Raw genomic sequence first — 11,449 nt, forward strand, 5'->3', positions numbered from 1 at the left:
ATCGTTGAAACAATAAAATTAAAAAATAGGATGATCTTTCTGAAAAGTATCGTCATATTTTTGAATTTTATTAGTTATTATGATGAAGCCCATTGAAGATCCCTCCCCTTTTTTGCAAAATTAGCCATAAAAAGAAAACCATCTAGAAAAGACGCCCATACTTTGTACATGAATTTTAAAAAACATAAATTAAAAACAAGCTTGGTTTATCCAGTAGTTTAGATGATTTAATCAACATGGATTTAATGATCGTTAATACACTTCATGATACAGATTGATGTTAAAGCTAGTGCCTTATTTATAGTTTAATAGTTACTATTAGGGGGTGCGTAAGAATTCACAGATGAAGATGAGGATAGGGCCCACGACATCACAGTTGCGGCAAATCAGGCATCGATGCGACAAAATAGGGAGTTCCCGCAATCCGAAAACAAAAGCGGATACCAAAGGTGGATGCAGAGGAGGTGCAGACGATGCGGTCGCACTTTCTATATTGTATTAAGAAAAAGAATTGTTGTATTGTGTCGTTGATATATTATTTTTATCATTAAAATTAGAGTACCGGTAAGATTTTAAAAGTATGAGAGTGCAATTTCCGGGCATTTTTAGGTCCATATTCTAAAAATATTCTCACTTAAAGCCCCAATCATGATTGGGCTGAGGTGGTGTAGATTCTTACGCACCCACTACCGTAAATCCTGCATACGCCACAGGATTGTAGGCCTATGTCTTCATTTTTTAGACAATCATTCCCCTACAGTAGCATATCTGTATAACGTAGGCGATTCAAGAATCAAGGATCATATTCGGCTCGTTCAAGGATGTTTGAGGACGAATGTCACAGGCCACGAGCCAAGTTCTTCCAAGGAGGAGGCGTACGTTCTCTGGGCGTGGGGTCCAGTGTCAGAGCCTCTGTGAGGTCAGCAAAATAAAAACAGCTGGAGAATTTTTACGGTGTTGTGATGTGTCTAAATAATGCTATCAAAGAAGATATGCGTAAAACGTCTGGTTGTGTCTGCAGTGCATTAGTAACGGTTGGAGGATTTGTTTGCGAAATTTAAGTGGGGCTGGGTTCGCCAGAAAAGAAGGGGTTTGCTAGAAAGGGGGTTCTCCCGAACCATAAACCCCTGGGTACGGGCCTGTAATGACGATAGTGATAGGGTATTCGTTTTCGTAAGGTTGCGAAATCTCCCTGTAATTTTCTTAGATACACCATTAAGAGAAGACAAATAAAAAACTAATAATCTAATAATCGATTCTTTATTTCATCTATCTCACAGTACGCATGCATTGGGTCACTGTTTAATGGCAGAGGCATATATGAAGGCAAATATCACTATTGGATCTCATTTGATGGACAAATTATGCACAACTGGGGAGGAGTTCCAACGGGAACGACAGGATGCGCATGTTGGATGACGAGTAAGTTCAACTCCATTTTAAGCGGTTTGCGCAGCGTTTAAGATTCGGGTTCTCATCGGAGGTTCAAACTTTATTTGCGAATGTATATAACAACATGCAATAAGCGCTATATACACAGGTCATAACAATGTGCGCGTTATAAATCTATCACTTAATACAATCATTTTATTACGAATAATGATTGCTAATAAACATTACTATAGTCAGATTCAAAAACATTATTGGCTATGTTCTTCTCGAGAAGATCCCGATCCGGATACCAAGAATATGATGATCGAATAACTGACCAATAAGAAACTGGAAATTGTAAACGCGTACGTGTGATTGGTTGATGATAGAAACGCGCTCAACGTGCTAACCGATAGCGCTTGCTAACCGTTAGCCGTATCCGGATACCGCTAACGGTTAGCGCTAACCGATCGGACGTTCTCACACAGGTGCTAACGGTTAGCGCTAACGGTTAGCTCCCGATCTGGATACTAGGGCTCTCGTGAAAACCAGGCTATTGTCAAACTACATAAATAATACAGGCATCCACTCAAATGCAAATGTAGGCCTACTCTCTTGCTATCATTAGACTATACAGTAAAGGTTATACAATCTGCATTGCATTACAGCCTGGAAGATGTTCGTCAAGTTTGATTTTATGAATTTTGATGTTCTAAATAGGCATTTGTGTTTATTATATTGCAGGAACTTGTGACAACCCTACCTACCGTTGTAACTGTGACGTCAACGATGGTGTTCCACGTCAGGATCACGGTTACCTTACCGATAAAGCAGCATTACCTGTCTTGGAGCTTCGTTTTGGCGATACTGGGTCTCAAACAGAAAAAGGTGTCTATACTCTCGGACCATTGCAATGTGCCTAAAGCTTGGTTTCCTTACAATTGCTATACGCTATCGTATACCTCCTATAGGTGGTTAGTACCCCCGACAACGGGGCTCTTAGTCGCATAGTTTCTATCAAGTTATCATTTTAAATAAAGAATACCATAACTTCAACACAATTTTCCCTGACGGGGAGGGAGTGTGCACCCCTTGTCGGGGAGCTTGGACCCAGCGTCAGGGAATTCCTGGCGCCACCCATGGGCTTTACTTTGTACAAAGATTGCACCGGAAAAAAAATGTAGTAATAGCCGATTACATAGACTAACATAATACCAATAATGATGATATATTCCATATAATAGATTTCTAATGTGTTTACTGATTTTAATTTTCAATAGCTATTTGTGAAATTTGTACTTTTAAATTTTCAAATATAAAAAAAGAGTAATAATAGGCCCTATATTAATATAATATAATAATAAGTCTACATAGTAAGTGTAATGTAATAACTATAAGGTAACAATTTAAGTATTTAATCATTTTAAACCTGAAATATCAAAAATGTTGTTAACAGCAGATGTAAGGCCCACCAGAAAAATTTATAACTAAGATAAACACAATATATTTCATTTTTATATTATGTGTCCATATATAGGTCTATATAATATACCAAGAAATCTCCTGCACTTAGACATCTTTGCCACATCACAATCAGAATTAAGTATTCACTCACTTGTTCATTAGCTTGTGTTGTGTGGTACCATTTTCTCTCGTCAAGTAAAGCCGGGCATCCACTAGTAACACCATACGGTTGTCGGCCGACGCGATTCTATGAAGAACGCAACGCTCATTGAGAGCAGGGTTGCCATTTGGCCTTTTTGACGGCCAGATTCCTCAAATCTGGCCGTATAAAAATTTGCCTGGCCGTATCGTTTGAAAAGTCACGGCCAAAATATATTTGGCCGAATTTGGCCGAATTTTTAAAAAGTTTACATTTTTTTTCAATATAGGCCTAATATAACGGAGACTTGTTTAGGATATGTTGTTTTTGTTTGCTTAAATTCTATATTTGATTCTAATCATGTACCTTTGTACGGTACTTACACTAAACGCTTAATGTAGGCCTGTTACCCGGACCCCTTTTTTAGCAAGAGGGCGCCATTCATGCGCTATTATACCAAAGAGAAAAAGTAATCAGTTTTGGAAGAGGGCGTCCTATCTGTTGCCATGGATCTGAGATTGTTCCTGTTCTGCTGTTCACAGGATTGATAAGTCGCGCGGTGTACGGTATGGTCAGAGCGGTCAAGGGTCAAAAGTTTCCAATTTAGCAAGAGGGCGCCATTCATGCCTTATTACAGAATTTGCACGCGTAAATCGCGGAGAACGCTATCTTGTGTTTATAAGATCTTTGTTTTCTGCTTACTGAGTTTATAGCGGGCGTACTTCTACCGCGCTGCGCAGCGCTGGCATGAATAATAAAAAGAATATACAACCGTTAGTGGGCGTCCTACACAGGCGTGATGTTTTTACGAACGGGACATTGCTCTCTTGTTCTATTTATACTCTTTGCTGCCACCGACAATCAGTTCAGCAGACGGCGGCGTCGCGTCTTCTAGCGTTCACAGGAAGCGGAGTTGGATTCGTCGTGTGACGTTCGTTGTGTTCACATAGCCAGCTTGTCATCTTCCTTTTACTTTAACCGTACGGGTAGTTTATCCGCAACGTCGAGGATAAAAATGATCGTTCATTGAATGTTTTTTTTTACGATGTTGTGTCGTATAAGGTAGAGACAAAGCATTTTCATCTATTTGCATGACTAAAGCAACTCTTTGGAATTCTCCATGTTTCCATGGTAATGCCACAATGAAGCAGATGACGTATGTCCCTCAACTCGCACTTCATACTTGTATCCCATATTTAATTTCAAAACCTATAGGCCTATATATATAGGCCCAGGTACAATGATGGCTTTACAGTTACTTTAATACTCCACATGAATAACAAAGAACACTACAGTGGTACCGTACTAAATACTCAAAAATCAAACAGTCAACAAACTTTTCTTGGACAGTATTTACTTATTTACATTATTATTAATATTCGATAACATTTCACTAGTGTAAACCAAAACAGCATAACATTACATACAATAGCACCCAATCTAGTTTAGCGCTATTTCATAAAGATCAGAGCTTAATAGTAAGTACCGGTACCGTATTTGATAAATAGGTTTTTACATAATGCATAAAACCGTACTTATATTATAACCAATTGTATAACTGGATATAACACTCATATTCAAATTATTACCTACTTAAGTTTGGTACTATCTACGGAACTTTACGCACTTCACTTTTACACTAAACTTATTAATTGTACTACCAAACTATGTTCTTAAATGTATTTTTAATAAAAAGAAGAGATTGTGCTACCCAAACTAAAACCTTGTCCACATTATCAAATTCTATCAAACTTTATATCACAAATAAATGCGATATGCCCATAATTGAGTGTAATATGACACCCATTATTTTTTTGGGCACATCACACAAACTTGTCACATGTAATTTAATAGTGCGGACAAATATTTACGGTTAAAGTTGATACAATAGAGGGCCTAGACTAGTCAATTATAAAAATGAAGAGTAAATAAGTGTAATCAGGCCTATAACCAAAGATAATTGTACATTGAGCTATAACGTAAATCTTTCAATAAGCACCACGGCGTTTATACAATTAAGGCTGTAGTGCTTTTTCAAGAAATGCAGCACTTATTTTTTATAAGCAGCCCTTATTTGAAATATATTTATTTATTGCAATTAACTTTATACTTATAATACGTTTGATTTTCTCTATCTGACCATAGAGGCTTACTGACATTGTTCGTGTCTTGGAGACAGCGTCCTTCAGTAATTAAACATCCTTGAAAAAACTGTTGAGATTTTCGTTTGACTGGGTTAAGGATTCGATCAGTAACGTATCGATAATCCGTATTATTTACCGGTATTTTCGAGAAAACGATTATTTATTATCCTAATGATTACGTAGCATCAAAGCACGTTGAATATACATTCTTTCAAATATTTACCGCGACGTTAATTTAAAAGATATTATATTGTAGTAAACACAATTGTTCTTATTCTAGAGCGAAGATTAGCGAAAGTCTAGGCGCTTATTATCGAAATCGGTTATTGGATCATTAATGGTAAGGTTTGAAAACAGTATATAAAAAAAAAACTCAGATGCTACATAGATTTTATATACAGTCACCGCTATGATGTTACTAATATTATGACGTCATTTATATAATTTTACTACTACTATATATGACGTCACTATAGTTATGCTGACTGTCACTACTATTGCTGACGATTAATAATAAACCATGGAGGAAATAGTCTAAACTAATTCCTCCATGCATAAACTTAGCCATAAAAACCATAGAAGAAGACTCCCACGCCGATCAAAATAACCACGTTGATATTCATAACTCGAACCCATTTAGGGTCCTCGTACAGCGATACTCCGTCGGTGTCTTCTTTTTGGAGATCTTCATATGATACTTCAGGCTCGTCAGAGTTTAGACGTTTCGATGAGACACCACACACGAATAAAAATAATAATGACAAAATCGATTCTGAAAGAAAACAAAATATATATTATTATCACTTGGGTAGTAGCAGCAGCAGAGTAACATAGCAGCGGCTGCACTCATAGTTCAAAAAGGGGTGGCGCCAGGATTTACCCGACGTAGGGAGGGGCCAAGGTCCCCGACGGGGAGTCGTTTCCCCCGACGAGGGGTCAGAATTCCCCGACGAAAGCAAAGTTGGCGTGGTCGAGCTTCAATTAGAAGATTTCGAAAGTGGTCCAAGGGGCAGAGCCCTCGAAAATTCTGACAATTTTAGGGGTTTCAAAGGCTTATTTAATCGGTTTTTAAAGTCTATTAATATGTCAAAAATACTTATAATTTTTTTTTCGCTCCAACGAATTGTGCTTTTTCTCCCCGACGGGGGTTATCTCTCCCCGAAGGTGGGCCCTGACCCCGGCCCCCTCGCCACCCACTGGCGCAACCCCTGGTTCAAAACATAAAAAATAAATAAAAAGTACCTTTTTCTGTAGATGACGTGTCTTCTCTATTTTCGCTCTTGCTTTCCACCATCTCGCTATTTTCTTTCTCGCCACAATTGTTGGGAACTGCAGGAGAGCATTTCACGTCTTCATGAAGCTTTTCCTCTTTCGAATCATCAGTAATCGAATACCTTAAGTGTTTTGTCCACCAAGTCATACCATTTAACTGTAAATGAGAACAACCATGCTTAAATTTACATCTAAAATACACTATTGTGTTTAGGCTATGTTCATCCACTTCTGGATGAAGCCCTCCTGAAGCAATTTCCAGTTCCCTCTGCTGCTGCTGCTCTGTTCCATGCTCCGTTTTCATATATCCGGGTTATTTCATTTTTTTAAATGTGCAATTAACACCTGCTGATATATTTTGTTACAGAGTTTTCACCGTCGGACTTGTGTTTGTTAGTGTTTTGTGGCTACCTTTGATTGAAGCTTTTAAATAAAACAGTAAATAAGTAAAAGATAACATACCTTTTGTAAGGGAATAGGCTCGGTGAGAAGACTAACGACAATAGTGAAGAACAGAGTTGTTCCAAACAAAAAACAAGCGAAGTGTAGATAATGAAAATTCTTAATAATATTCGGTCGTTCGTCTAATTCTGCGCACGCAGGTGGTGAGAATATGAAATCCAGGATCAGGCGCGTAAATCCGATGAATAATCCTGACATCAGACCCCAGAATGCACCCTGTTTATGAGATAAATCGATAATAGTATTTGTGTCTGTAGGCCTACGTCATCTGGTGACATTTCGTGTCTGTAAACTTTGAGAAATCATAGCTCAGTATTACTGGCTCTGAAATAGTGGTCGGCCATGGCTAGATTCTACAACTTTCCTTTTTAAAACTAAATCCATAAAACACAACAATTTGCACAAAACAATATATTTGATATAATGATATATAAAAAATAAACAAAATAATCGAATTAAAGATACGTCTATATGTTGTCCGTGGTTCAAATGGAGTTACTGTTCATCTTTTTACCATATGGCGTGGTTGTTTAATAAACATGGAATAAGGAAATATAAAATTATTAGATTTGAGGTCAATCGCCAGCTCAATATAAGTGTTGCGTGTACAACAGTGCATGCAGCTATAGCTGCAGCTCCAGCCCGAGCTGTGGCATGGCTCACTATCATTGGCCGTATTCGACTGGTTGTTCTACGTTAAACCACGCCCACCTGCGCTAGCAGCAACAACTACCGTAGCAGGCGTGGTATGATACTTACTTTTTCATTTGCTCTTGTCCAGAAAACCGCTAATAAGAAAGCAGCAAAGAACGGTGGGGCGAAGAAAGATGCTATGGACTGGATGTAAACGAATAGTTCTCCGGATCCATAAGCTTCAATCAAAGGTAGCCACAAAACACTAACAAACACAAGTCCGACGGTGCAAACTCTGTAAAAAAAAATATATCAGCAGGTGTTATCCCACCATCCGGTGAATATAAATAAATAATTAAATTACGCTTCTTAAAAGATGTTTCATGTACAATATTTCACATTAATCCTCTATTAAATAATCATGCATCTTCTGTTTATGATGTCTTAACTGCTAAGAAATGTGTATGACTGATGCGTATGTATGTGTTCAGGAATACACAATCTGACGATGTATGCTTAGAAAACGTTACCTCACGATTCATATAAAGAATACCTTACCTGCCGACTATCATCAACTCTGCTTCCGAAGCCTTTTTTCTGATCATGAGCCAGATGTCAATAGTGAAGACAGTACTAGCGCTGTTGAAAATTGATGTCAGTGAACTCATGAGAGCTGCTAACATGGCTGCCATCATTAATCCCTTCAAACCTTTGTCAAAAAAATAATCGACAAAATTAATACTTAATATTCGTAGACAGAGGCGTAAAGGTCTGAAGACTCTTCAGGCCCTTACCCTGGAGAAAAAGCTTTTCCCGCATATTTGATGTTTTACGAAAGACTTAATGCTCCTTAAAAAGGCCCCACTCAGCCCATGCATGTGTCAGAATGCTCCTTTAACGACTGAGGCCTCTTGCCTTAGTGAGCAGAAGCGAATTGGGGGAGGGGGGCGGCTCGGCCTCCCCTTTGGAAGGTAAAAAAAGGGGGAAAAAGAAAAAAAAGAAATAAAGAAAGAAAAAGAAAAAAATGTTAGCCCAGAACGCCTCAAATGTTATTGTCGGGCAAACACAAACATTTCGCGGGGGCATGCCCCCAGACCCCCTAGTAGGGTAGTGTTGTCTCGATCGGCCAAACTTTCGGTCCCTCCCCTTTTAGACATATCTGGATCCGCCCCTGGTGAGAGCTCATCTGTTAAGCCAGTGTTTGCAAACTATAGCGAATGAATGATATCGACTTTCAGTGATTTATTCTGTTTGTCGGTCGGAAAGTCAGTAAACCTTAGGCCTATCTCTTTCATTATCTCCTAGTTAATTAAATCAATAATAAAACATATAATGTTTCAATATTTCAAATATACGATTTATTTCTGTTATATTATGACTGTTAGTGGCCTGTACCTGTTGGCATTAACTCTAATACAAGCTTTCAGTGTTTCAATATACGATTTATTTCTGTTATATTATGACTGTTAGTGGCCTGTACCTGTTGGCATTAACTCTAATACAAGCTTTGGGTATGCGATGTTGCTGCAACCTGCAGGAACACCGCAAATAGCTTCACACGTCGAAGGATCAGCACAAGCTACTTCATCTGAAAGTTAATAACCATAATATTAAAAACAATATTTTTACATTATTTTTGATATTTATTTACAAATTTTATTACTATCATGAGGATAAAGATATTAAAATTGTAACAAATAATCAATTTTATACTGAGAGTGTTTTAAGCTCTCAGAATTATAAAATTTACATTGACAAAAACCAAAAGGTGTGTACCCATAATATACAGTCATGATGTGCCTTTATATGGTAATAGTGTGATGTCATTATGACCATATTTAGACACGTTTACCTGCTTTTGTCAACTGAATTTAATAGTTTGGACAGTGCTTTAGGACTTACCAGTATAAAGAGCTCTACTTATCATTCCGGGAAATATCATCAGGTACATTGGAAGAATTTTGAAATAGGCAGCCATGATTGAACCAGCTTTTGCGTGCGTCACATTCTTGGCAGATAATGTCCTCTGAACTATTACCTAAAATAGTGTTAATATAAATTGTTATCGTAGTAGTATATATTTTGGGAAGACCTGATAATAAAATAAAAAACGTGCGCAACATGTATGTCGACTGCATCATGTCGAAAAATATGCCTACTATAAGCAAGGGCGTATACAAGTCTGTTAAACTGGTTTTGGTAAACTAACTAACCTGTTTTAACTAAACTTCTTTTTGTTTTTTCTTACCTGATTTGTGCAAAAGAACCAACCGGATAATATGTGAATTCCAAATATCACTCCTGGCCACGGCAACGATGGATCTTGCGCACTTCGGAATATATGAAAGGACTCTTCTCCGGGCACGCCGCAAGTTGTGTTACCCCAAATTTGAGTTGTGTTTGGTATCGCTGTCATGTATCTAAGATGCAGATTTTCCATCCCTCCGATCTCGATAAAAGCTATAACAAAATCGTTTAGGTCGGTTAACCCATAGAGCTATAAAATTTTATAGCTCCATGGTTAACCTATGGAAGTCGAATATTGGTTTATGTTTATCCAATTATATGGATTTAAACCGATTCGATCTTTAATATTATTAGTTCTACTTGTTTACCTATAATCGTCAGAACAATAGCGCCGAAGAGCATGACAACTGTTTGCAGTGCGTCAGTGTAAATAACTGCTCTTAGGCCACCGACGACCGTGTAAATAGCTGTCAAGAACAGAAGAAGGCAGACGGATAGATAAAGTGGCCATCCCAGCACTTGTTGGATTATTATTGCACCAGCATACATCTCACTCTGAAAAAATGATAAATAAAAAATCAGGTGAAACCATTTTTTTACATAATTATTAAATTATTGTTTTTCTTATAGAGGGCCTAAAATATTCAATAGGAAGGCTAGTTTTCGCCACATAACGTTAACCTTAACTTTATCGTTAGTATCCAACATGCAACACGATAGCTCCGTCCATTTTGTAAACAAATCGAAATACGCATGCGTAAACGTACGTCAAGCACGTAAAATCCTGAAGTTAACGTACTCCACAACGCAAAATAATAAATGATGACGACATCCGTTAACGTTAAGGTTAAAGTCGTGAGGCGAAAACTACCTAATGACTATTATAAAAACGCTATATATTTCACAAAGCTATGCCTAAATAAATCGAAGTGTCGCCACAAGACTTTAATTGAAAAAAAAATAAATATTTGAATTCTATTTTAAGTTATAACTTTTAATTAAAAATAGAAGTAGAAACAAATGTTCCTTGCTTACAGTGGTGGCGCTAGCGGAAAGGCAGGCCTGGAACCCCAGTCGCCACAACGAAATCCTCAAATAATAGTTTTGCTATCAAACAACGTAATTTAGATTGCCAATCCCTATTGTTTAAAACACAATTTAGTCCATTATTAAGCCATAAAAAACTATCCTCAAGAACCCTATCAGGGATTTTTATTCGAACCCTGACCGAGGCTCTTGGTAATTCAGATCCCCTGTCGGACATGTTAGACGCTTGTCGGAAATTTCCTGAGCCACCACTGCTTGCATAAGTTATCGATTTCTATCGCTATATTATATGCTCTAAAATTGGAAATTCATTTATAATTTTGGTAGAAAACAGCCTAATATAATCAGGAACTGGTTTTTTAAAATCTTTATTTCCTTCGGAAGTTCTTAACTTTTTAGATGAGCAAACCATATGATATTTGTAATTTCTTCTTTAGGGTTTCTATCAGATTTTACCCTAGACAGTTATTTAAAGCTCGGTGCAGACTTAAGCCAGGCACTGTGTCGTGCGACCGTCGGTCGAAGAATCCAACTCCGTTCCTTGTAGGCCAGCAGATTAGAGGCTATTTTGGGGTGGAGGTGGCAATGGAAGTACTACCGGCTAATTTTGATATTTTCTGAAAATATAGGTCTTGAGAAGTTCAGAACTCAAAATTACCCAAAATCCCTT

At 37.7% G+C, this 11,449-nt stretch overlaps 2 protein-coding genes across 3 annotated transcripts in view; one reads left to right on the top strand and one right to left on the bottom strand.

The window, feature by feature from the left end:
• LOC117108159 (neurexin-4-like) overlaps positions 1 to 3,186 on the top strand; it is a 5,039-nt gene extending 1,853 nt beyond the window's left edge. Inside the window, exons 3-4 of the mRNA XM_033250115.1 lie at positions 1,281 to 1,422; positions 2,116 to 3,186. Coding sequence (XP_033106006.1) covers positions 1,281 to 1,422; positions 2,116 to 2,294 — 321 coding nt within the window. The 3' untranslated portion in view covers positions 2,295 to 3,186. The remainder of the gene's footprint in view (positions 1 to 1,280; positions 1,423 to 2,115) is intronic.
• A 1,125-nt stretch (positions 3,187 to 4,311) lies between these two features.
• LOC117108166 (sodium/glucose cotransporter 4-like) lies at positions 4,312 to 10,309 on the bottom strand. 2 transcript variants are annotated; one of them, XM_033250123.1, is made up of 9 exons: positions 10,101 to 10,308; positions 9,734 to 9,945; positions 9,388 to 9,523; positions 8,966 to 9,073; positions 8,044 to 8,194; positions 7,612 to 7,780; positions 6,853 to 7,068; positions 6,361 to 6,547; positions 4,312 to 5,890 (listed from the first exon to the last, which is right to left on the bottom strand). In XM_033250123.1, exons 1-9 carry the CDS (start codon positions 10,279 to 10,281, stop codon positions 5,679 to 5,681), a joined length of 1,572 nt encoding a protein of 523 aa, XP_033106014.1. In that variant the 5' UTR covers positions 10,282 to 10,308; the 3' UTR covers positions 4,312 to 5,678. The 2 variants fall into 2 exon arrangements, with proteins under 2 accessions (XP_033106014.1, XP_033106015.1); XM_033250124.1 differs by lacking the exon at positions 6,853 to 7,068 and having other exon boundaries at positions 10,101 to 10,309.
• Positions 10,310 to 11,449: the final 1,140 nt, after the last annotated feature.

Source organism: Anneissia japonica, unplaced genomic scaffold, assembly GCF_011630105.1.
Source record: "Anneissia japonica isolate Jap-2015-1 unplaced genomic scaffold, ASM1163010v1 scaffold288284_len1145801_cov181, whole genome shotgun sequence".
Lineage (NCBI taxonomy): Eukaryota > Metazoa > Echinodermata > Crinoidea > Comatulida > Comatulidae > Anneissia > Anneissia japonica.

What these genes read in the sequence shown, in the direction of transcription:
- LOC117108166 (XM_033250123.1), bottom strand. Translation starts at nt 10,281, where the DNA reads ATGTATGCTGGTGCAATAATAATCCAACAAGTGCTGGGATGGCCACTT. An exon ending in TATTGTTCTGACGATTATAG is followed by an intron (nt 9,946 to 10,100) that starts GTAAACAAGTAG and finishes ATTTTGTTATAG; the next exon opens with CTTTTATCGAGATCGGAGGG. An exon ending in ATTAGAGTTAATGCCAACAG is followed by an intron (nt 8,195 to 8,965) that starts GTACAGGCCACT and finishes TTTTTGACAAAG; the next exon opens with GTTTGAAGGGATTAATGATG.